Source organism: Trichomycterus rosablanca, chromosome 1 (genome assembly GCF_030014385.1).
Source record: "Trichomycterus rosablanca isolate fTriRos1 chromosome 1, fTriRos1.hap1, whole genome shotgun sequence".
Classification (NCBI taxonomy): domain Eukaryota; kingdom Metazoa; phylum Chordata; class Actinopteri; order Siluriformes; family Trichomycteridae; genus Trichomycterus; species Trichomycterus rosablanca.
Window position 1 is genome coordinate 80,407,211 of NC_085988.1, and position 26,528 is coordinate 80,433,738.

Below are 26,528 nucleotides of genomic sequence, written 5' to 3' on the forward strand. Positions count from 1 at the left end.
CAAGTGAACATTTTATCCTCAGAGTTGATGTTAGAAGCAGGAAAAATGATCAAGCGTGAGGATTTAAGCAGGTTTGACGAGGACCAAATTGTGACGGCTAGATGACTGGGTCAGAGCATCTCCAAAACTGCAGCTCTTGTGGGGTGTTCCCGGTCTGCAGTGATCAGTATCTATCAAAAGTGGTCCAAGGAAGGAACAGTGGTAAACCGGCGACAGGGTCATTGACCAAGGCTCATTGATGCACGTGGGGAGCGAAGGCTGGCCCGTGTGGTCCGATCCAACAGACGAGCTACTGTAGCTTAAATTGCTGAAGAAGTTAATGCTGGTTCTGATAGAAAGGTGTCAATACACAGTGCAGCACAGTTTGTTGCATATGGGGTAGCAAAAGGGAGACCAACACAATATTAGAAATTCATAAGGTCATAATGTTATGCCTGATCAGTGTAAATCCTGATTGATTGTGGGCTTTAAAATGATTAGATGTTAACAAACTATAATATAGAAAGCTGTTTATGAAATCTGCTTTATATGTAAGCAATTTATGCAACAAATCTTGACGAACAGGTCATTTTACCCATAATTTGTTATATAAAAATTCCAGTGGGTCAGAAGTTAACATACACCAAGTTGACTGTGCCTTTAAATAGCTTGGAAAGTTCCAGAAAATTATATCATGGCTTTAGAAGCTTTTGTTAGGCTATTTGGCTTAATTAAAGTTATAGGTGTAACTATAGTAGTATTTTAAGGCCTACCTACATCATGGAAAAATCACAAGAAATCAGCCAAGACATCAGGAAAAGTATTGTGGATCTCCTTAAGTCTGGTACATCCTTGGGAACAACACCTGAAGGAACAAAGTTCATCTTCCCAAATTATAGTATGCAAGTTTAAAAACCATGGGATAATTTTATTTAGTCATAAGTCATTTTCAATAAAAGTGTCCGCTTCTTTATGGAGAAATAACCCAAATGCAACTGTTTGGCAATAATGACCCTTGATACATATGGAGGAAAAAGGGGGAGACTTGCAGGCCAACAAACACCAAATGATTGTTCAAAAGATTGTACGTGGTTTACAGTAATTATTAGAGCTCTGTACAGTACCCAAGCACGCTAATTAAAACGCGCCCAATAATCAGACGTGACACCTTCAGATAGAAGAAGATTGGTGTAAATCTAGTAAAACAGGAACTTCAAGATTTCTGCTATTTAAAGTTGCTGCACATTTTCTAAACTACATGGTGTTTTACTGTAATTAACATGGTTGTGTTGTGCCCTGTGGAACAAAAAAATCTCGGTTGATATACTGTATATTTCAGGTGTCACGGATCCAGCCTCTGCGTGCCTCTGCTGGAGCTCCTGTGCTTTTATGAGCCACACCCCTTTTTTTTAATTTGTATCCAGCTAATTAGAGACAGCTGTACCTCGTTTGAGCTCGGGGCATATAAGGAAGAAGCTGGGGAACATGTGGTGGAGATTATTTTGGATTTTGATTTCAATTGGTTTGCACCTGTTATTTTGATTTGATTAGCTTGGCCTTTGCCCTGTCTGTTTGTTTGTTTCTTTCTGTTTAGCTCCGTTTGTTCCTGTCAGGTTTGTCTCTTGTTCTAGTCAAGTTCATGTTTAGCTTTGTTCATTTGTAGTTAGCATTTAGCATAGGGTGTGTGTTTGTCTTGTGTAACCTTGTTGTGTCTTGTTAGTAATAAACTTTAGTTAAAACGTCTCTGCATGTTTGTCCGCCCCCTTGTCTTGTCATAGCCCATAAAGCGTTACACCAGGAAATGTTCCAGTTCATTGCAAAGCGGTTACAGGCAAGTTCATTTCCTCCACCAAATTTAGCTGTCAATCTATTACAACCACTAATAATCATAGCAGTAATGATGATGCTCGGGTGGTGCAGTGGTCTAGTGCACTAACCCATCACAAATTTCCAATTTTATATTATTTATCAATAATGAAAATAATCAGAACATATAAAATAAGTGTTTAATTAAGGTATAAAACTTCTCATTTAGCTCTATATAGTTACAGAATGATGAGTAGTTACGTGTATTTATAAATATGTTGTATGCCTAATCAGTAACATGGGTACTGTAACAAATTGGACTAAGACGTGTCGCACACGCAGAGATGTTTTAACAAAGAAATAACAAAAGACAAGACAAGAGTACGCAAGACATACTAACACAAGACCTAAGCTAAATGCTAATGCTAAACACATGCAACATGAACCTAAACAAACCTAAACCCTAAGCTAAATTCTACACTAACTGCTAAGGCTAATCTAAACGCACATAAAACCTGACTAACCTATACTACATTCTAAGCGAAGCTACAACATGAACAAGATTACCAAAAGCATGACGGTTAAAGCCAAAATAGTCTCCAATGTTTGGGCCACAACTGCTTTCTTATATGTCCTACATTACACCTTAAACAAGGTGCAGCTGTGTGTTACTAGCAGCAGGAGCCCAATCATAATGAAGGGCGTCGCCTTGAGACCTGAGTTCCAGGAGCACATAGAGGCTGGAATCGTGACAGGTACATGTAATGTAATAAAATACATTCTGCAAAGTCACCTGTTGATTAATTAACACTTTTAAATAGTGAGGTGGTAAAATTATTACCTTTTACATTTAGGATTATGATTTACGAGGCTTTATTTTTACATTTATAGCTTTTAGCAGCCGATTTTATCCTAAATGACCTACAATTATTACTGATACAATTTAAGCATTTAAGGGTTAAGCGCTTTGCTTTGTTAAGGCCCAACAACGCTGGGTCGCTCCAAGCATGGTGGGTTCTGCGAGAGGAGTGACTGCGCGCCCTCTCCTCCAGTCGCCACACTGTGCCAAATCCACCAGCAAGCACTGTGTCACAAAGCAGTTTAGTGGGATTCTGTTAGTCGTTGTGTCTTGTGTTTATTTCATTAAAGCTAATGCTCTTAACCACAGACAGTTTAGGAATTATTGTCTGAGCTAAATGCTGCTTACGAAGATGTGCTTTACCACACTGAGATCCGCTGGCTGGGTCGGGGACGAGTTTTAAAACGCTTTATTGACCTGCTCCCCGAGATCGACTGTCCCAAAGCAAAACTCAAGCACTTTCTATGCTTCTCTCCCGATTGAGAGCTACCCCAATCTCGTAAAACATGCACTCAAAATGACAACCATTTTTGAAAGCACCTATATCTGTGAGCAGACTTTTTCCAAGTTGAAACACTGTATGAGGTAGGATAATGGAAATGATTAAAAATAAGTAACATGTCCGCATTATCACTATGAAATACAAACATACATAACACAAACAAAAATACATCCATTATATATGGTAAATAGTTTTTTTTGAGTGTGTGTGTGTGTGTGTATGTGTATGTTTACTTTGGTCTAAGGTTTGTATAGCAGTCAATATATGTCAATAATTGACAATATAATCACTGAATGAACAAGTTAATAATTCTACTGTGTTGACGACAATAGTGAAATCCTGCTGATAAATGACGATGTATGTTGGTTGTGTTCACAGATGCTCACCATCCAGTTTGGTGGAGCTTGTAAAGATTTGCCATAAAGAATGTGACTAAACTCTAAACACATATTTTCACTTCGTCATTACAGGTGACTGAGTGTAGACTGATTGGAAAACATTGCAATTCTATCTATTAAAAATTAAATACACAAACACAAAAAGTCACTCACTCACTTTCTTAACCGATTATCCAATCAGGGTCTATCCCAGCTTCTTAATAAGCGCAAGACACACAGTAACACCCTGGGCGGGGTGCCAGTCCATCGCAGGGCAGACACGCATACACATTCACTCATTCACCTATAGGGCAATTCAGTGTCTCCAATTAACCTGACCTGCATGTTTTTGGACTGTGGGAGGAAACCCTTATAGACACCGGGAGAACATGCAAACTCCACACAGAAAGGACCCTGACCGCCCTTCCTGGGGATCAAACCCAGGACCTTCTTGGTGTGAGGTGACAGTGCTACCCACCGAGCCACTGTGCTGCCCTCTGCAAAAAGTCAAGGGGTGTAAATACTTTCTGAATCTATTATATAACAGAGTTTCACATTAAGCATGTATAACTTATTGTAAAAAATAAAAACTAATCTGTTCTCTTCTAGTTTTATTTGTGTGTTCATGACAAGGTACAGTGTATCACAAAAGTGAGTACACCCCTCACATTTCTGCAAATATTTGATTATATCTTTTCATGGGACAACACTATAGACATGAAACTTGGATATAACTTAGAGTAGTCAGTGTACAGCTTGTATAGCAGTGTAGATTTACTGTCTTCTGAAAATAACTCAACACACAGCCATTAATGTCTAAATAGCTGGCAACATAAGTGAGTACACCCCACAGTGAACATGTCCAAATTGTGCCCAAATGTGTCGTTGTCCCTCCCTGGTGTCATGTGTCAAGGTCCCAGGTGTAAATGGGGAGCAGGGCTGTTAAATTTGGTGTTTTGGGTACAATTCTCTCATACTGGCCACTGGATATTCAACATGGCACCTCATGGCAAAGAACTCTCTGAGGATGTGAGAAATAGAATTGTTGCTCTCCACAAAGATGGCCTGGGCTATAAGAAGATTGCTAACACCCTGAAACTGAGCTACAGCATGGTGGCCAAGGTCATACAGCGGTTTTCCAGGACAGGTTCCACTCGGAACAGGCTTCGCCAGGGTCGACCAAAGAAGTTGAGTCCACGTGTTCGGCGTCATATCCAGAGGTTGGCTTTAAAAAATAGACACATGAGTGCTGCCAGCATTGCTGCAGAGGTTGAAGACGTGGGAGGTCAGCCTGTCAGTGCTCAGACCATACGCCGCACACTGCATCAACTCGGTCTGCATGGTCGTCATCACAGAAGGAAGCTGACGCACAAGAAAGCCAGCAAACAGTTTGCTGAAGACAAGCAGTCCAAGAACATGGATTACTGGAATGCCCTGTGGTCTGACGAGACCAAGATAAACTTGTTTGGCTCAGATGGTGTCCAGCATGTGTGGCGGCGCCCTGGTGAGAAGTACCAAGACAACTGTATCTTGCCTACAGTCAAGCATGGTGGTGGTAGCATCATGGTCTTGGGCTGCATGAGTGTTGCTGGCACTGGGGAGCTGCAGTTCATTGAGGGAAACATGAATTCCAACATGTACTATGACATTCTGAAACAGAGCATGATCCCCTCCCTTCGAAAACTGGGCCTCATGGCAGTTTTCCAACAGGATAACGACCCCAAACACAACCTCCAAGATGACAACTGCCTTGCTGAGGAAGCTGAAGGTAAAGGTGATGGACTAAACCCAATTGAGCACCTGTGGCGCATCCTCAAGTGGAAGGTGGAGGAGTTCAAGGTGTCTAACATCCACCAGCTCCGTGATGTCATCATGGAGGAGTGGAAGAGGATTCCAGTAGCAACCTGTGCAGCTCTGGTGAATTCCATGCCCAGGAGGGTTAAGGCAGTGCTGGATAATAATGGTGGTCACACAAAATATTGACACTTTGGGCACAATTTGGACATGTTCACTGTGGGGTGTACTCACTTATGTTGCCAGCCATTTAGACATTAATGGCTGTGTGTTGAGTTATTTTCAGAAGACAGTAAATCTACACTGCTATACAAGTTGTACACTGACTACTCTAAGTTATATTCAAGTTTTATTTCTATAGTGTTGTCCCATGAAAAGATATAATAAAATATTTGCAGAAATGTGAGGGGTGTACTCACTTTTGTGATACACTGTAGGTGTGTAAGAACCAAAAAGTGTAGTTTTCTCTTAGAACTATACTTCAAAGCATTCCCTACTAATTATAAGCATTGCCTGCTACATCTAGGCGCAGGGTTTGTCGGTGTGTGTGTGTGTGTGTGTGTGTGTGAGTTTGCCCTGTGATGTACTGGTGACATGTCTAGGTGTTTCCTGCGACTCTGATCAGGATAAAGCAGTGGCAAAACAGAAAATGAATAAATGAATGATTAAAACTCACAGTAACCCACTGTTTTTATCACTGCTGAAAACATCACTGCTTTTCGGGCTGCATCCGGTGATCAGATGCTGATATTCTGTATATTATGGTTTTATTATATATTATATTTCCTAGAACTGTTACCTCAAAGTTAGTAGAATATACTGTAATAGTTTTTATATAATGATTGTATGCACGAAATATGGCTAAAACACTTGAACTCAATAATTAGGAGGGGTGTCCAAATACTTTTGGTCATGTAGAGACTTGAATCCATTATAAAAGGCCAGTGTTTGTAATGTGTGCACAATCAGTGTGATTGACAGAAGCCATTTTTCTCTCTAATCCTGGATTAAACGTTTGCCTCTCCAAGGTTGTGGTGTGAATAGATCCGGTTAAGTGTACCGCTATAAATACTGCATTAGCATTGTTGTGGCGAATAACGGGGCAGCTGTTAAGTCACGACCTCGCCCCTTTATATCGCTGCTCAAATTGCAGGGGATCTGGTCATCTCCTTACCCAACCGTTCAGCTGTTCAGCTCAAGTTACAGCATCAAGGTTAATCACAGGCTGTTGAACCCTGAATTTCTACAGATTTAGTAACTGAACCTGACGTCGGACATATTTAACCAATTCCAAAAAAGTTGGGACAGTAGGTATAATGTAATGTAGTATATATTGTAAAATAGTAATAATTTGTAACTGTCATTTATAGGCAGGTCCCTACTAAATTTATGGGAAAATGCTAAAATACACAGCACAGCCTATCTTAATAGATGCATTTAAACCTAGAACATTCAGCGACGGTTCAAGGCTTCATGAGAAAATTCTCGTCCGTGTTTAGACACCCCCCCCCCCCCCCCCCCCCCCCCTCCTGCGTCCACAGAACTGGTTGTGAGTTTTCCAAACTCAGTTACCTGAGTCGTGTTTTTAGCTGCTTAACACTTCTACATCTTGGTCATTTTGACTAAGCGATTGCTAACTGAATTGCCGTAGGATTGCTAGGACCACCTCATAGTGCAAATTAAACAGTAAACGCTAGACACTTGAACGCTACGTCGGAGAAAAATGTTAAATCGCTAAATACAAACCTTCAAATTTGAATATCACATTAAATTGCTTATTACACAGGAAAAGGCTCATTTTGTAGCACAAATAAGTGATATTTATTGTTTTTAGCAACTCTATTGCTTTTTGTAAAGATCCTGATATCTGCATCACATTTTAAAACAGCTGGAATGGAGGCACGTAGAAGGAATGTAGAACTGGACTGTTCATAGGTGATGCTGTCATGATGAGCTAAAATAGAAGCATTAACAACAGGCTCGAATGTTTTATGAGCAACAGTGGGTCATGGTTTGCCACCTTGCAAAAAACTGCATGAGCAAATAGTCCAGCAGTTTAAAAACTAAACATTAGCTTACAAGGAATTTAAAGCTTGCACCATTTACAGTTTGTGACATTATTAAAAGATTCATAGAACCCAGAGAAATGTGTCAAAGCTTGGTAAAAAACCAGTATTAAACATCCATGACCTTAAATCCCTCAGCGCTGCATTGGAAACTGACTTGCTTCTGTAGAGAATATAACCACATGAGCCAGGGACTTGAAAAAGCTGAGGGGTACGTACACATCTAACAGCAACATATGCTGCCACCTATACATCTCTTTCAGTGATGTCTTGGCTCGTTTCAGCAAGACAACGCCTAATTCTGCATGTGTTACAACAGCATAGGATGGTAGTATGAGAGTGCAGGTGCTAAACTTGCCTGACTGTAGTCCAAACATGTTGTGTATTAAAAACTGATGGTGTCTTATATAGCACAAAACATGTCAAAAGTGTCTCCGAACCGCTGGGCAGCCAAACTGGGTTTGACCCCGAATTTTTACTTACCTATGACTTGTATTTTATTTATTAATTTGTGTAAATTAAGATGTTTTAAAGTAATTAAAATTAATCCTAATTAAGAAAAGTACAAGTTACAGTAAAGAGGCTCATCAGTGCCTGTTTTAGTACCATGCAACAGTTTAATAAATCACACTTGGAGCAGCTGATGTCTTGATCTGTTATTGATCTGTATGTGCTTGTTTTACACATCTATCTACATGGTTTTATATATATATATATATATATATATATATATATATATATATTTATATATATATATATATATTATTATTTTTTTTTTTTTTTTTTTTTTTCCCATCTCGGTCAGTGGATTGAACAGAGATACTGGTGTGACCTGGACAATAATTTATACATATGCACAGCTGTACACAACACCATTAATTAAGAATAACTCAAGGTGGCGCAGCGGTAAAATACACACCAGAGCTGGGATTTCGAAAACATCATTTTGAATCTCAGCTCTGTCATCTGACTGGGCTGGGAGGCTACATGAACCACGATTAGCTGTTGTTCACAGGGTGGGATGAGCCAGACCAGAGTTCCTCATAACTGGTGCAATTGCGACCGCTGCTGGCGCCTGCGCAGAGTTGGGGAATATTGCTGATCAGGGTGTGGCTCTCCGAATACAAGGCTAATCTGCATATAAACTCGCCTCGTGCAGGTGAAAAGAGGCAGTCGGTACTGCATACGTGTTGGAGGGAGCGTGTGTCAGTTGCAAAGCTCCTCAGTCAGAAGTGGAGGGTTGTATCAGTACAGGTGATACAGTCAGGGTAATTGGATACGACTAGATTAGGGGAGTAAAATTAAAAAATTAAAAAAAACTCAATGCTAATGGTTACCATTTTTACCATGTCACAGTAGCTTTTCAACTCCACGGCTTGACCAAGTTGTGCAAGTGTGGTGGTACAAAGTGCTGTTTGTGTAATGAGCTACAGCTTTAGTAAGCTAAATGATGTCAGACACAAAGTGAGTGCAGATTGTAATGACACTTTATTAGCTTCAAATATTCAGCCAACAAGATTTCTGTAGTTCTTAAAGCAGCAGATGTTGTTAAAAAATCTAAAACAATCTGATTGTTCAGCCTCGGTTAATAAATACTACATATTTTAAGACTTTTTGCCCTTTTTCTCTTACTAAATCTATCAGCTTTGTTATTGGGTTTTAATAAATCAGTAACTACACACTTAGACATGCCCCAATCTTTACATATATCAAAAACATTTATTACTTGTATGTTATTATAACACTTTAGATTATAACATTACTTCCAGAACTTAACCAGGGTTCAGATTGTTGTTACTCTAAAACACCAGAACAGAAGTGACTTTAAGCCAATTCAACACCTTAATTATTAAACTAGACTTAGTCTGATAAATATCAGAGGTTTCATCTTTTTTTCCATTTCATTTTATCAGCCATCTTTGTCCAGGTACATGTTAGAGGATAACATGAGTTTCAGGATTCAGTTTACTGGCCTCCACCAGCAGCATCAAACATCTTCTTCCTGCCTTCCATACCAGACATGGCCTCCACGTTCTTACGCCAGTCGCCTACCTCCGTAGTGAGGACCTGATGAGATGAGCAGACTGGTTATTTCAGGTAACAGTTCACACAATCAAGTCTACTGTGTATGTGTAATAAAGCTGCCTGTATTTCATTAAGCAGATATGGTTCCGGGCCAGCATGTGCTTCCTCCCAGGCACACCACAGTTTCTTAGACCACTTTTGATGAAACATCTTAGGACAACTGAATGCTACCTGAGAGAAATACCAATATTCACCTGGCTATAAGTGGCTATGTCGTTGCCAGTTTGATCCCTCACAATATGCTCCATGCAGTGAATGTTTTTACTATTGCACAAGTTGGAGCCCCAGACAGTAGAATAGGATTGGTGAGGTTATTGGATTATAACTAGGATGTTTTTAGAAAGTGGGAGAGGATAATAGCAGGAAGAACGTATCAAACTGCACAAAGGCAGTAACACAGCATCTGCACCACCTAATGCTGCCATAGAAGGTTACATTTATTACACTAAACATCTCTTTTAAAAACAGAAAACTCCTACCTTCTCTTGTTTGATATCCTCTTTCTTGACAGACTTGAGGTTTGCTCGAAGGTCCATGGAGCCCTTGTGCTTGGAGCCCAGCAGAGCTCGCATCATCTCATCAGCGGAGACTCTGACCTTCCTCAGGGCCGGCTTCTTAAATTTACCACCCAGGTCCTGAACCTTTAGCTTCAGCTCATGAATCTAGGATGAGGGGAAAGATACAGAACATGGCACCATCAGCATTTTAGCAAACTTGGTGAACTGATGAATCTTGTGTAATGAGTAACTACCGTTTCTGTCATGAATGTAACCAAAAAGTGTAAAACATGACGTTAAAATCCTAATAAACAAGCAAACAAACCCCTTTTTCATGGATTTTCCTAGTATTGCCTTACAATTGTAACACTTTTGTAAGTGAGTATGAAACATAGAGCATGTTTTATTTCAAAAACTACACTAAATGGACAAAAGTATTGGGATACCCCTTCTAAATTTTGAACATATGTGTTTTAGCTACAGCAGTTGCTAGGTGGAATAAATCATTTATATAAAGAAAATTATATGCCTCCAACTTTGCAGCAAGCTTAGGGAGGGCCCTTTCCTGTTCCAGCATGACTTTGCATAAAACAATCTTTATAGAGACATGAAGAAAACTCCAGTGTCCTGCACAGACCGCTGACCTCAGCCTCACTCAACAACTTTGGAATGAACTGGAAAATCAACCAAGACTTTCTTGACCAACATCAAGGTCCAGTCTTACAACTGCTGTGGCTCAAAATCCCACAGACATACTTTAAAGTCTTGTGAGAAGCCTTCTTAGAGGCGTGGCTGAAAAAAGAGGTCACACAGAGGTCACTCTCTTTTAATTTGTTTTTGAAATGGGATGTCCATGAAGCTTCTGGTCAGGTGTCCAGATACTTTCGCCATTTAGTGTAAGTACATCAGGGTGTATTACATATACAGTATTATTAAGGTGTGACGGTTGCAAATCATATTGTAGCGTCGCCACTAGGGGGCCGTCACGGGCTTTACCCAGAAACCCTTGCGGCCATGCTATCCAGGCTTACCGTAGCCGTGTAGCCCAGTGTTGGGGATGGGGTGGCTGCGGTAAGGGCTGGATAGGCAGCTTTTATGTTTGTCTGTTGTATGAATGTCTATGTGTATGAATGAGTGTCTGGCCCAAACCTCTGAGTGAACTGCCAAGGGCAGCTCACTTGCGGTCCCGACGGTCTCCTTCCTACTCGCCGGTGCCACAATATATAAATAAGAGAACTAGCTAAAAAGCCACTGATATTTATTTCTGTCATTTCTTTTTCATATTTAGGTCAGATTATTATACAGAGATATTGATGTGACCTGTGCAATAATTTACATATGTGTGCAGACATAGTAGAACAATACTCACATCATTATTGTGTTTAGCCCATTTAGACTCGTAGTCATACCGCTCTTCATCCACAATGGTGATCTTTGAATAAAGCTCTTTACACATCACCTGAAAGTCATGTATTTAATTTTGATTACTGTCAGGTTGAACACCTAGTACCACTTTGCTTCCCACGGGGTTTAAGAAGTAGTCAGCTCTTTGAGTCTAAAATTTTGAGAAGTCTTTTTTTAAAATTCCTACTCTACTGAGACAGTTACGGGCCAATTTATTACTGGTGTATCCCAAAATATACCTGTAACTGATCCATTGAGAGCCCAGAGAGCTGTAGTGGAATCAATTTCTCGCTCAGGTAGCGTTCTTTCTCCTCCTCTTTTTCCAGCTTTTCCTTCTCCAGTTCCTCGATTGCTCTGTTGAGGAGCAGCATCTAAACAAACACAGTCATGTTCTACATGTTCAGGTCGCTTCATGTTTATTGAACATTTTTCCTGTAATAATTAGCACCAGAAAGAAATGTAATTTTTTTTATGTTTATTATTACAATTATTATTATTGTTCTAAACTTTCTGTAGCTATAAAAATATGTACCATCTAAACTAGAGATCCAAAAACCTCACCAGGTAATGAAAGTACAGAGTACAAAATGTATGTTTTTGTATTTAGTCCACAATATTAACAGGCATGTATTTTAGTAATCTTAGGATTTCAGTAGTCACTGTTACTGCTATTTCTTTGTGATTAAAAGTATATACCCTGCCTTCCTTTATATTGTGGGTCAAAAAATTACATGTACTATAAAAAACATACAGTATTAAATAATATACTGCACAATAAACTGTGGTCTCCGCCATATTTCTTTCTAAAAAATGCTGGCGCTGAGGATATTCCACTAGCGCACCAGCGCTTGGATTCTGAATTTGGAGTTTGAATCTCAGCTCTGCTACCAGAAAATTGCATAAATGAAATAGTCAAAAATGTAACCTTATGCTAAAAATATTTCATCAGAATGATAGAGTGTAATCCAAAAAGCCAAGAAAAAAACAGGATTGCCATAAATACAAAGCTGGTGTAACATGAATAACACTGTTCACAAATAAGTGCGCTTAACATTCCTACTGGTTTAGAGGCCAGTATGCATGACAGAATCCCATCTTCTTTCTTTTTGTCCAACAACATACTTTAGCTGAGGTTTAAGCAAGGTGTCAATTTTGGAGCAGGGACACCCCACACTGATGTAAAGCTTATTTGGCCTTGGAGAGTGTCAAGACATTTATCATAAACTTTAAATAACAAAATCAGGTTAAAATAGACTTTTGCAATAGTTTCACTCTAGTTCTGAACCTAAATTTATTAGGAATATGCAGACTCAAAAGTCAAGTCTTTTCTATGAAGCTAAAAAATTGGGTTAAACTTCTCAAAGGTCAAAGATCCTTTCAGAGATATGATAGACGTTTGAGTTGAAAAGTATTATTTTGAAAAGAGTCTTATTTAACAAATCAATAATAAATTAAAGATCAAGAGTACAGAACACTGCGTTCGTTCTTTTGTTCTTTTACAATTTTCGCACCAAGGCTGGTAAACAATAATGGTAACAGCAACAATAAAAATAACAGAATCAGAATCCCTGGTGTGTAACTGGTTAATGCATGTAGAAACAAACCTTGAGAGAGAGTTTTCTGGATGCTGAAATCTTGCATTTTGGCTGTAAGGATAAAAGATGTACATTCAATAAGTTTAACACATAATACTTTCTACTAATTATGTAATATAATGTAAACGTACATAATATAAGCATTATTGTTATGATTTTTATAAATACCTTGTCAAAAGCTTTGGGGTTTCCTTTTGCACGTGACTAGAGCATCAGAATAACAGAAAAATCCCACAAGAACAATCATGAACTGGACTGTCAGTTTTTACAGCATCAAATTATAACCAAGTGTTTCACTGGCATGAAATATACTGAATTAAAAAAAATACAATATAATGTATTTCATACAGTTAATCATGCTATAGAGAAAATATGCAAAAATGTACTTACCAGGCTGAAATAATCAGTTGATGTAGTAAATAAAGAAAACATAAAGACAGTTCAAGCAGACAAATCTTGTTATTTAAATTCACTGTCATTATTAATAATGCATGTTTTAATAAACATGGAAATAAATAAGCTCAGCTCAAAGGTTCAATCATTGTATTGAAAATGTCAAATTCCTGTATAAAGTGTAAGACTGTTACTTGTTAAACAAACAAACAAAAAAAATCTATCTAAAAGTAAAAACGAGGTACTTACTTTGACATTGTGGCACCTTTAAACAGAAAGAAACACAAATCTGTGATTACATACCATATTTCTTTTAAATTAAGTACAAACATTTAAACTATTAATAAATTTAATTTAATTTACTAATGCATTTAAATGTTATCATCATCATCATAGTAATTAATACTTTATAATTAATTATTATTAGTAGTAGTAGTAGTAGTAGTATTAACATTTACCTGGGTGCTGGTGAGCAGATGACCACTTGACCGCTCGGTGGCTGAAACAAAGGCAGCTTATATGCACTGTTAGCAAATATAGCCCAGCGTTTTGTCCTCAGGAATGGGCTGGCAGACCATCGCAGATTAAATATCAGTCACTGTGAAGCCCAGGCAAGAGGGCCAATACATAAGAATACACCATGAGTAAGTCTGCAATGAATTGTGTTGACACCCACTTTATTTATTTGTTTGTTTATTTATTTATTCATGCATTTATGCAAAACCAAACTGTGGCTTATGAAACTGACAGCTGGTCAAATATCAAACTAGTGTGTATGCATAAAAATATGTGTGGTAATGCACAAATTATGAACAAATTAAAGAAATAAAGTAGGTTAAGTTTGTAAGTGTAAAGTAAATATTAGTAGTGGTAGTAACGTACTAGTAGTTGTAGTAGTTTTATCATCATTAGTACTATTATTAAAATAAATACTGCTCTGATTTCATTGTTTTGTTTTTTCTTTTCCACTTCTCCTGTTTATATTTAGGGGTTGCCACAGCGGATGTGGTCCGCATACCAAACTTGGCAGAGTTTTTTTACGCCGGATGCCCTACTTGATGCAACCCTCCCATTTTGATCTCGGCTTAAAGCTGGCATTGAGAGAGCACTGATAAGTTCGCCTTCCAATGGATGACCTGTTTTGGTCATCAGTCTGCCCTTAGATATCAGATGGATTGATGGATGGGTGGGATTGGGGTGGGTGGGTGTTATGGATGGATGGATGGATGGACGGGTGGATGGATGCTAGGTGGGTGGGTGTATAGATGGATGGATGGATGGATGGACAGATAGACAGATAGAAAGATAGACAGACAGACAGACAGACAGACAGACAGACAGACAGACAGACAGACAGACAGACAGACAGACAGATGTTTAGGTGGTCTAAAAGATTCTATTATGTAATTTAGCAGGGGCACCACGGTGGCTCAGAAGGTCTCAGGCGGGGTGGTCCAGGTCCTTTCTGTGTGGAGTTTGCATGTTCTCCCCGTGTCTGTGTGGGTTTCCTCTGAGAGCTCCGGTTTCCTCCCACAGTCCAAAGACATGCAGTCGGGTAAACTGGAAATTCTAAATTGCTCTAGGTATGAGTGTGTGTGTGTGTGTGTGTGTTTGCCCTTGATGGACTGACGACCTGTCTGGGGTGTTTCCTGCCGTTTGCCAAGTGAATTGCCCATCGCCATCCTAAATCAGATAAAGTGGTGATAAAACAAACAATAAATGAATGATTAAGCATGGCTGCATTTCTTCTTAGTGACTTTAACTGCAATAATAAATTTGTTAAATTACAGATACAGGTGGCACGGTGGCTCAGTGGGTAGCACTGTCACCTTACAGCAAGAAGGTCTTGGGTTCGATTCCCAGGTGGAGCAATCCGGGTGCATTCTGGGTGGAGTTTGCATGTTCTCTTCGTGTCTGTGTGGGTTTCCTCCCACAGTCCAAAGACGTGCAGTCAGGTGAACTGGAGATACAAAATTGTCCAAGACTGTGTTTGATATTAAACTTAAACTGATGAATCTTGTGTAACCTGTCATGAACATAACCAAAGTGTGTAAAACTCACAAACATGTTTATATCATATTTATATCTCTTTCTCCATATGCAACGTTCAGCTAAGCTCATCCAGCCCGGTCCTTGAATCCTGCAACATATTTATTTCAGACCAATAAACACACAAACGTTGAAAGCCTTCAAAATGTGACCCGAAAGAGACCTGGTCATTAAAATGAATAGTTGACCCTAAATGGAAAAGCTGTTGTCAACCAGTAAATTACCAGCACATAAGTAGGCATGCCGTCTGTCAGTAGGTCCCAATCATGAAGAGCATGTCCCATATCCACATTCCAAATGCACCACTCATCTGCAAATCCTGTCTGTGAGCATCAACACAAAGGCCAGTCATAAAATCTCGCCATGAGTTTGCGTCAAACAGCTTATTGGTGTGCTAAGAAAAATATATTTATATAACGTTGGGGTAATTTATATAATCATTTGTGTAGTTAGGTTTTTAGAGTCGGGCTTACAAAGTAACTACAGATAATGATCTGCTTAGTGTATATTTAAGGTCCTACCTAATTAACAACTGTGAAAATCGTGTCACGATTTAATCGATTTAACATTTTTCATTCTGTAGTGTATTAAATATTAGGGTGTCCACATATATATAAATATGCAGTAATTAAGTTAGTGTAACAGACTTGTCTTGTGTGCTGACAATGGTTGATGTACTGTATGTGTTTACATATTGAGTGCATTTTGTGCTTTTGGGGATTCCATGATCGAAGAAAAGTGTGCTTCTCAACACACGTGATCATCTCTGTGTAGTCTGTGCTGCACCTCAAAAGAACAAACCAGCAAAACTTAGCTAGAAACTCAGCTCTGCCATCCGGCTGGGCTGGGCGCCAACACGAACAATAATTGGCTTGTTGTTCATACAGGGTGGGAGCCGGACGGGACCTCATAACTGATGCAATTACGACCTCCGCTGGCTGATTGATGGCGCCTGCACAGAGTCGAGGGATAATGCATTGATCAGGGTGTGGCTCTCTGTGCACAAAGATGATCCGCATATGAACTCGCCTCATGCAGGCGAAAAGATGCAGTCGGTACTGCACGTGTGATGGAGGGGGCGTTGTGTCAGTCTCGCTCTCCTCAGTCAGGAGTGGAGATCAGCATCAGTAGAGAGGAAGCATAATGCAATCGGGTAATTGGATACGACTAGATTGGGAGGATAGTTGTAGCCTAGCGGTGAAGGTACTGGATTAGTAATCTAATCACAGTACATCAGTAATCTGTCACAGTACTGTAAGTCGCTTTGGATAAAAATATCTGCTAAATGCCATAAATGTAAATGTGTTCTGCTCCCGACAGTTTGTCTATGTACTATGTATTTCTTTCTTTATTAACTCGGCAAACTCTAAAGCACTCTAAAGCAGCTAAAAATACAACACGGGTAACTGAGTTTAGAAAACTCACAGCCAATTCTGTGGACACAGTGGGAGGGGCGTGTCAAAACACGGACATCATTCGGTTTATGAATGTTATTGAATGACTGCCATTAAATGTGGCACTTTTCTTTAAGTGGTATGTAAAATTAAGCACATTTTCCCATGAATTAAGCAGCGCCCTATTTATAGATGATCAGCTCAACCTTTCAGAAAGTAAAGAATAATAATGTGGTCTAGACTGCCACAATAGAGCGAGCAAGTGCCATGTGCATATGTATCCATGCAGGTCCCACTGGACAGAGCGATAGAGACGATAATCCATGTTCTCAGATGTCAGACACACAATGAGGGGCACAAAGGCGGTGCAGTCAAACATTCCTGTGTAAAGCCACTTTTTATCCTGAACAGGTGACTCTGCTATTTATTCAGAAACATGATGCTAGCGCCGTCGCCGGGCCTCATACATCACACACTTTTTGACATATCACACCTCTTTACTAATCCACTGTAGAGTGCTAAAATTGTAGAGTACTGAAATTAATGCTAAAACAAAGACCTGCATTTTTCCTTACACATTAAAACTTAATGAGGACCACAGCGACCCACTGGGGACTCAGTTTTATCTTAATGCATTTAATAGGGTCACAACTTGCTTTGATTAATAATGGATGACACTTGGCCCTAATTCATAGAATATATTTGTTTTTAATACATGAATTTGGGTTCCAGTTCATCCCAAAAGTGTCCACTGAAATTCATCCAACCAGACTTGGCTGATCATGTTATGCAGGAACAATAAAGAACCCTTTCACAAACTGTAGCCACAAATTGTCACAATTCTTAGCATTTATTTTATATAATTGATGTTATGCGACTTTTTAATTGCATGTGGCTTAGACATCTCTTTAGACAGGGTGTGGAGCAAAGGAGAAAATCAAACCCACTTCCCATAGGCCCATGTTGCTGTCTGCACCCACTGATCCACCCTGGTGGTAAAATAAAATATAAAATTCAAAATAAAATTGTAGAGTGCTGAAATTAAAGCTAAAACAACGACCTGCATTAAAACTTAAAAAGGACCACAGCGACCCACTGGGGGCTCAGTTTTATCTTAACGCATTTAATGAGGTCACAAAACTTGCTTTGATCAATAATTGATGCCACTTGGCCGTAATTCGTAGAATATATTTGTTTTTAATACATGAATTTGAGTTCCAGTTCATCCCAAAAGTGTCCACTGGAATTCCTCCAACCAGACTTGGCTGACCATGTTATGCTGGAACAGTTAGGGATCCTTTCCCAAACTGTTGCCACATTTAAATTTTCAGCACCTAGCAGACGCTTTTATCCAAAGCAACTTACAGTATACAGTCCAAGCAACTAGGGTTTTTCAAACTTTTTTAAGCTACCCAGATTTTGTCCATGTTTTTTTTGCAACCCAGGCAACACAAACAATGCATCAAAATGAAACAAAACAAAATATACCTAATTAATAGAAAAATGGTGGCAATCTGGTCCCACTGTGGTTTACAAGACGCAACATAAAGCCTCCACAAGGGGGTGTTTGCATGCAAGTTTGTTTAATTTTTTTTTTTTTTTTCTGCGACCCATTTTTTGGGCTCACGGCCCACCTAAGGGCTGCAACCCAGGGTTTGAAAAATAAAAATAAAATACCACAAAACAGTTGAACTAAAAATACTAAAAAAAATTATAATTACTTAAAAAAAAGTAATGTTTAATAAAATAATTAAATTTAATAAAGTTTAATACATTTAATAAATTAATAAAATAAAAAAATAATCAATCAAATACATTTTAAATGTCACAATCAACAGCATTTCTTTTATTTTGGTAATTCATTAAAAAAGTGCACAAGATTATATAAAAAGAAGATGCTACATCTTACAATCATTCTACAAGTGTGGTCAGTTTTAAAAGTGAAAAAGTGAATTGTGTCTTTTGAGTATTTACAATAAAGCCTCTTGAACTTGAACTTAAACTTAAAGTACAAGACTGTTAAGCCTCTGGAAAATTTACAAACACACTTACTGCACTTATCTGGATTTACAGAAAGCTAGATCATCCTGATCTAATTATGCCATTAGATAAAAACGAGGGTTCTTCAAAAAGTTTCCACACTTTTTCAACTTCATTTATTAGAAATAAAAAAAATAAAAAAAACTATATCACTTTTCTACATAATCACCTTCTGATGCATTTTTTCAGTGTCGTACCAACGTTTTAATGCCATCAGCAAAGAATTATTTTGTTTTAGCCACTGATGCTGCTTTCACATCATCATCACATGAAAATCTTCTTCCCCTTGAAGCTTCTTTGAGCATCTAAAAAGGTGGAAATCAGGTGGTGCTAAATCCGGACTATAAGCAGACACGACCGATTATACCGTTTATAACCACAATATAAAAGTGCTGAAACTTTTTGAAGATCCCTCGTACATTTATACTGTATTTAAATATTTTAAAGGCTTACAGTCACATAGCTTTTGGAATATGGAATTGTGGACTTATACTGTATATACATATATTATATTATATACTGTGTAAATATTACATCAAATTTATCAAAAAAGTCCAAGCAAACTGAAGGTCATTTAAAGTGCCTTTATTTTTTTAAGACAAAACCTAAAGAAGTTATGAGCATAGTACCTGAGCTATTAACATTCAGTGTCATTCAGTATCTTAAGTAAGGGGTAAGCGTGCATACAAGCATACAAGCAGTTAAGCGTACTTATGGAATAAAGGTTCATATACTGAATCTCTATGTTAAATTAAACAAAACACGGAAAAAAATATTACATATAATGTTGCTCTACAGTGCAAATCCTATAGAGGTCATTGTATCATTATTTATTTAAACCATTTAAAAACTGGACCAATGATGTCACTGTGTCTGTACACAACAAAGCTTACATCAAGTTATTTCTTTATACTTCTGGCCAAAAGCATAAAAATGTTCAACCGACAGCATGTTTTTATTTTGATAATCTGTTACAAAAGGGTGCAAGGTAAAAGGTTTTGTAAAATACATGAGCTTTACTATTTAAAGAAAATACCACATCTTACATATATTCCACAAGTGTGGTCAATTTCAGTATTTACTTGTATTTTTAATTTAATTTTAATTTAACCTTTATTTACCCAGGGAAGTCATTAAGAACAGCTTCTTATTTACAATGGCGGCCTGGCAAAAGGCAAAGCCTCCTGAGGAACATGCATTCTTACAAACTAAATCACATGAGACAACACTAATCTCAATACAATAACAACAAGTATAAAGCTGAAATTACAAAGCCTCTTGACTAACTAAATCAACTAAATGAACTATCTCAAATAAATAACAATAGCAACAGTCTGAGGGTGAAGCTTTATTGTAATCTGATAAAGTAGGTGTGAAGAGTCATCAGCGCCTGATCTTACAAATAAGCAAAAATGCACCGTATTAAATAACCGCTTCCCACAGAAATAAAAGCTGTGATAGCTGCAGACATGAAGCTAAGTTCAATTTGGTTTATTTTTGGAATGGAAGAATTAAATAAAAATGTTTATTATATAAAGCGGCACGGTGGCTCGGTGGGTTCGATCCCCAGGCGTGGCGGTCTGTGTCCTTTCTGTGTGGAGTTTGCATGTTCTCCCCATGTCTGCGTGGGTTTCCTCTGGTTTCCTCCCACAGTCCAAAGACATGCAGCCAGGTTAATTGGAGACAGTGAATTGCCTGCGATTGCCTGCGACTGGCGCCCTGTCCAGGGTGTTACTGTGTGCCTTGCGCCCATTGAAAAGCTAGGATAGGCTCCAGCACCCGCCCCCCCCCCCCCCCCCCTTGACCCTAATTGGATAAGCAGTTAAGAAAGTAAGTGTGTGAGTGTTTCTTATATAAATTTTTTGGCTTTTGTCTACAATTTGTGAGTGATTAATAAATATAATTTAGAATTAGCATGAATCATGTGAAGTTTTTCTTTTGTATTGTTTTGTTTTGGTCAATAACGACTTTATTTTGCTGAGCAGTATGAATGCCACGTCATCCTAAATAAAAGTCATTTCCGCCACATCAAATGCTGACATTTGAAGCAGCCACATTACACTTTAAAAGTAAGTAAAATTATTTAATAGCTTTTATGTATGTAGTCTTCTGGTTGAGCTGTTATAGTTGCAGACATGGAGCCAAGTTCATCTTGGTTTATTTTGGAATGGGATGTCCGACAAGCTCGTGGTTGAGTGTCCACATACTTTTGGTCATATAAAGCCATTTCTTTATAATTTATGAGGAAAAAAAGATCATCGATTCATGGGAATTTATCTAGTTTACGATTTGTTGGTCCTGCTGCAAAGTGTTTTTTAGATTAGATAAAAGATTAGCATGCAGACGTTTCTCACACAGCTCGGCTTTTCTTCTGTCCTGCTTGGGTCTTGATTGTAGTCAACGTCTTCACCTTTAAAAAACTTTAAATTAGTTTTGGTTTACTTCGTCAAAGATCTCTTTGCTGTGCACATTGTTAATGTAATTGATGTTATTAAATGCAGGTATTGGAAGATTGGACAGATTGGAAGTTACTTACACTGTTTGGTGGTAGCACATGAAGTACATCTTCTCATTGCAGTCTTTGTTTTCCCAGACGTCAGATCCAACCTTCTGAGCACCACAAAGGAAAGGACTGTTGAGTATCTAAGTTTGATGAGTATCTAAGTTTAAATGAAGCATCTCCTCCGGGTTACAGTTATGAACATAAGCCACGTCTTAGCGGTCGTGGTGGAGGAATAGCCGCAATTTATGATAAAGACATAGGTCTTACTGTAAAATCATCTCCCATAACAAACTCGTTTGAAGTTCTTATCTCTGACATAACCAATAAATGTTCATCTGATAAAAATAGTATGTTTAAACTGGTTACTGTTTATCGACCCCCTGGTCCTTACTCAGAATTTCTTAACGAATTTGCCGATTTTCTTTCTAAATTAGTCTTATCAACTAAGAAAGCTTTAATTGTTGGTGACTTTAATATTCATTATGAGGATAAGTGTAATCCACTCAAAATTGCGTTTGATTCTATTTTAGAATCCTTAGGCATCACCCAAAATGTAACAGGACCCACTCACCGCTGTAAACATACCTTAGATTTAATACTTACTTATGGTATAAACATAGACAACCTGGAAATTATACCACAGAATGACTTAATCTCTGATCACTCCCTACTAATATATGAAGTGTCCCTGTCCAATAATATACAGCAACCACATCGTTTTAAATATAAGCGCACTATTACATCTGCAACTGCAGCAGCGTTCATAAACTGCCTACCAGAATTACCAAATATATCAGCATCAGAACCTAAAGAACTAGATCAGGCAACTCAAAACCTAGAGACCGTACTGCGCACAACCTTAGATAACATAGCCCCACTCAAAACTAAACTGATTAGGGAGAAAAAACTTGCTCCTTGGTACAATGACCACACATGCGCACTTAAACAAGCAGCACGGAAATTAGAACGTAAGTGGCGTCACACTACACTGGAGGTGTATAAGATTGCTTGGAAAGATGCTCTAACTGAGTATAAACATGCACTTATAAAAGCTAAATCTTTATATTATTCATCCCTAATAGAGAAAAATAAAAACAATCCTAGATTCCTTTTTGAGACAGTGTCCAAATTAACTAAAAACGTCAATGAAACTGAATCTAATATACCGCCCGACTGTACCAGTGATGATTTTTTAAAATTCTTTAATGACAAGATAGAAAAAATACGACTTCAGAGTCAGAGTGTGTCACTTGCCAATGTTAAGTATGGACTCACTCCGAGCAGCATTGGTGATAATAGTAACGAGTTAATCCAACTAAATTCCTTTAATCCAATCTCCCAAAATGAACTAACTGTGTTGATTAAATCATCGAAGTCATCATCGTGTATACTCGATCCTGTTCCAACTCGTTTACTTAAAGATTTACTCCCAGCTATTGTAGAGCCCCTGCTTACATTAATCAATGCATCCCTTAGCCTTGGGTATGTACCTAAATTGTTTAAAAGTGCTGTTATTAAACCCCTGATTAAAAAACCTAATCTTGATCCACATGTTTTATCTAATTATAGGCCAATTTCAAACCTTCCTTTTGTCTCAAAGATATTAGAAAAAGTCGTTTCCAAACAGCTATGTTCTTATTTGAATGAAAATTGTATTCATGAAAAATTTCAATCAGGATTTAGACCCAACCATAGTACCGAAACCGCATTAATTAGAGTAGTTAACGAGTTGTTAATGTCTTCTGATAATGGATGTGTCTCTTTTCTTGTTCTATTAGATCTTAGTGCAGCGTTTGATACGGTCGATCATAACATTTTACTGGAGAGGCTAGAAAATACAGTAGGTGTTAAAGGACTCGCACTCTCTTGGTTTCAATCATATTTGACTGACCGCTCTCAATTCGTTTATGTAAATAATAAATGCTCAGAAACTACAAAAGTAAAGTGTGGTGTTCCACAGGGGTCGGTACTTGGACCGCTATTATTTACACTCTATATGCTTCCACTAGGTGAAATTATTCATAAACATGGCATAAACTTTCACTGCTATGCAGATGACACACAGCTGTATATATCAGCCAAACCAAATGATACTGACACAATCAGTAAGATAGAAGATTGTGTAAACGACATAAAAAACTGGATGTCGTGTAATTTTCTTTTACTTAATTCAGATAAAACTGAGGTTTTACTTGTTGGCTCTAAAGCTGCAAGAGACAAGTTGTCTAACCTGGTGCTAAACTTAAACACGTTCTCTGTTACTCCCAGCCCAGATGTAAAAAACTTAGGTGTCACAATAGATTCAGATCTCTCCTTTGATACACACATTAATAATATTACTAGAGTTGCTTTCTATCATTTGCGTAATATCTCTAAAATAAGAAATATACTATCTGTTAATGACGCCGAAAAACTGATCCATGCGTTTATAACTTCTCGGTTAGATTATTGTAATGCTCTTCTAACTGGATGCTCTGGTAGATCCTTAAACAAACTCCAGTTAGTTCAAAATGCAGCAGCTCGAGTGCTAACTAGAACTAAAAAATTTGATCATATCACTCCTGTTCTATCATCTCTACACTGGCTGCCAGTTAAATTTCGCATTGATTACAAAATACTTTTACTAACCTATAAAGCGCTACATGGTCTGGCTCCACAGTATCTGAGTGAACTTATTAATTACTACAGCCCAGCACGTCCACTTCGTTCACAAGATGCAGGGTTACTTATAGTTCCTAAAATTAAAAAGACCAAAGCTGGTGGAAGAGCATTTTCTTACAAAGCTCCACAACTCTGGAATAATCTTCCTGCCTCTGTTCGGTATTCGGACACAGTCTCAATGTTTAAGTCTAAACTGAAAACATATTTATTTTCTCAGGCTTTTGATTAGTATAGACAAAGGCGCAGAGCTTGGGGGTTCTTGGTCATAGAAACTTGTGGTGATCAGGGATGTTGGGTCGCTGTCGTTCTGCCTCTCTTGTCCAATCACTCTGGTTTGGGTAGGAGAGGTGGGCGCTGATGTCCTGTGAAAGCCTTCATGACCTTGTTACCTGCTCGCTCTCCCTTTTAGTTATGCTGTAATAATTAGGGCTGCCGGAGTCTAAAACTCTCTGTAAAACTGTTTGTCAACTAGCATTGTACATTATTAACTACATTCTCTGTTGTTTTACCCCGAGGGCATTCTGATGGAAACCTGTTTACCCGCCGAGGTTAAGGATTAAAGTCGAGACTGCCGGGACAACGATGCTGCTCCTGTCAGATGTGACGGGTCTGGAGTAATTGCAACGACAAGAAATCACTACAGACTTTATTGAAGACTAGAGCGGATAACAACTCTATTATTATTTAATTGTTTATTTATCTATTTATTACCACTGTATGACTTTTAGATCATTCAATTCTGTGTTTGTATGATTTGTGTAAATCGTGTATTTATTTAAAGTATCCTCCAGACCACCCAAGAAGGATGGGGCCCTGCTGAGTCTGGTTCCTCTCAAGGTTTCTTCCTGTAATTTTCAGGGAGTTTTTCCTTGCCACAGTCGCCCTCGGCTTGCTCAACAGGGGTTTTTGTATCTGTTGGTCCTGGATTTTGTAAAGTTGCTTTGAGACAATGTATATTGTAAAAAGCGCTATATAAATAAAGTTGACTTGACTTGACTTGACTGTTAGGGCATGAAGTTGGCAAGACCAGGTTCCTTAGAGTCGCATTGTTCACCGAGATCCACAAACCATCCAGGAATCGCAGACCTATCCAGAAGCTGGTCATCTGAATGCCCTTGATTGTTTTTTGAACAGAAAACAGGTCAGACTGAGTAGTCAGGCTCATCAGATCAGTGTAGTACGTTCTGCAGTGCTCCAACGCTTCCTCCCAGGTCTTCATCTCCTGCACCATGATCAGCTGAGGCTCACATGTGTAGCAGTAGAATGTATTCAGGTCATCACAGTAATAAGAAGTCCACTCAGCATCTTTTGTGAAAACACAATGACATATGTTTAAGAAACTTGGTTCGTCTGAAGACCAGTAGGAAAAATCTGATACAACACCATCGGACCACTGAGTAAAAACCGTCTCGTTAGGTGCCTTGCTGAGGCCAATCCAGCTCCACAGTGAAAGGGTCTCTGCTGTATCCTCTGTAAACCTTCTTAGCTCTTCCTTCGTGTCAATCGTCGACAGATCTACGTAATTATTCCTGCAGTACGTCTGAGCGTCAGTCCAGTTCATTGTTATGTCCACAAAAATGTGTTTTCTGATGACCGAAACATTTGCTGCTCTGGTCAAAGCTGCCAGGAGGACGATTAAATGGACAGCCCTCATCTCTCGGTGTGTTTGAATGCTGCTTTGATGGTGTTTCTGGAGTAGAATCAGCTTAAAAAGCAGTAGTTTGTAAATGCAAACCATGTTTTACATCTTTGAATCATGTAAAGAAAAAACGTGACATGCAAACTCAATTTTACTACCAAACGCTCGTCAGTGTGACCTGGCTCTGTCTGAATTATAAACTTGCATTTTTCAGCATGGACGGGACGGTGGCTCGGTGGCTAGCATCGTCACCTAACAGCAAGCAGTGTTCCTTTGTGTTCTTTTTGGTCAGCAGGGGTTTGCACCTTGCAACTCTTCCTGTGGATGCCATGGATCTTTACCCAGTGTCTTCTTTCTATTTATTTATGCATTTTCTCTATTTTTCTCCCAATTTAGTGTAGTCAATTTGTCTTCCGCTGCTGGGGATCCCTGATTGCATTCGAGGAGGATATATTGCTGCTCGTGTGCCTTGGACAACTCATATCCAGATATTTAGCAAACTAGATAATTATCTTCAGTCGCTCGGATCGAGTCGTTGAGCAGTTCACACATAGCGATTGAGAGCCGAGTTTTGATTCGCCGAGCGATCTCCGATTTGCTTCCGCGCCAGCACATCTAGCGGCGACCAGTCGGCGAGCGAAAATCAGGGCAAAAATCGTGTAGTGTGAACTAGGCATAAAGAGTTCAGTTTTATCTCATAAGGTCAGAGAATCGTTTCCATGTTGGCAGATTTCTTCACATGCCATTTAACCAACTTCAAGCAGGCGGTCGTTTGCCTTGTAGTCAACAATTACATAATTGCCAGTCTGCCGTCTGATTCACTTCTCTACACAGGAGTCTTGGAGTTCCTACAGAGTGACCATTGAGTTGTTTTTACTGACATGA

General features: G+C 38.7%; 2 protein-coding genes across 2 annotated transcripts in view; one reads left to right on the plus strand and one right to left on the minus strand.

The window, feature by feature from the left end:
- LOC134328965 (beta-1,4-N-acetylgalactosaminyltransferase 3-like) overlaps positions 1–9,369 on the plus strand; it is a 36,420-nt gene extending 27,051 nt beyond the window's left edge. Inside the window, exon 20 of the mRNA XM_063010240.1 lies at positions 9,297–9,369. The gene's annotated coding sequence lies outside the window, so the exon portion shown is untranslated. The remainder of the gene's footprint in view (positions 1–9,296) is intronic.
- tnni1d (troponin I, skeletal, slow d) lies at positions 9,349–11,776 on the minus strand. The gene is made up of 4 exons (XM_062996503.1): positions 11,609–11,776; positions 11,335–11,424; positions 9,948–10,130; positions 9,349–9,450 (listed from the first exon to the last, which is right to left on the minus strand). Exons 1-4 carry the CDS (start codon positions 11,738–11,740, stop codon positions 9,349–9,351), a joined length of 507 nt encoding a protein of 168 aa, XP_062852573.1. The 5' UTR covers positions 11,741–11,776.
- Between the last annotated feature and the right edge of the window lie 14,752 nt (positions 11,777–26,528).

Coding starts and splice junctions, on each gene's coding strand:
- tnni1d (XM_062996503.1), bottom strand. CDS start 11,740: ATGCTGCTCCTCAACAGAGCAATCGAGGAACTGGAGAAGGAAAAGCTG. Junction 10,131..11,334: donor GGGCTAAACACAATAATGAT/GTGAGTATTGTT, acceptor CCCTCATCCTAG/ATTCATGAGCTGAAGCTAAA. Junction 9,451..9,947: donor AGGATATCAAACAAGAGAAG/GTAGGAGTTTTC, acceptor TCATCTCATCAG/GTCCTCACTACGGAGGTAGG.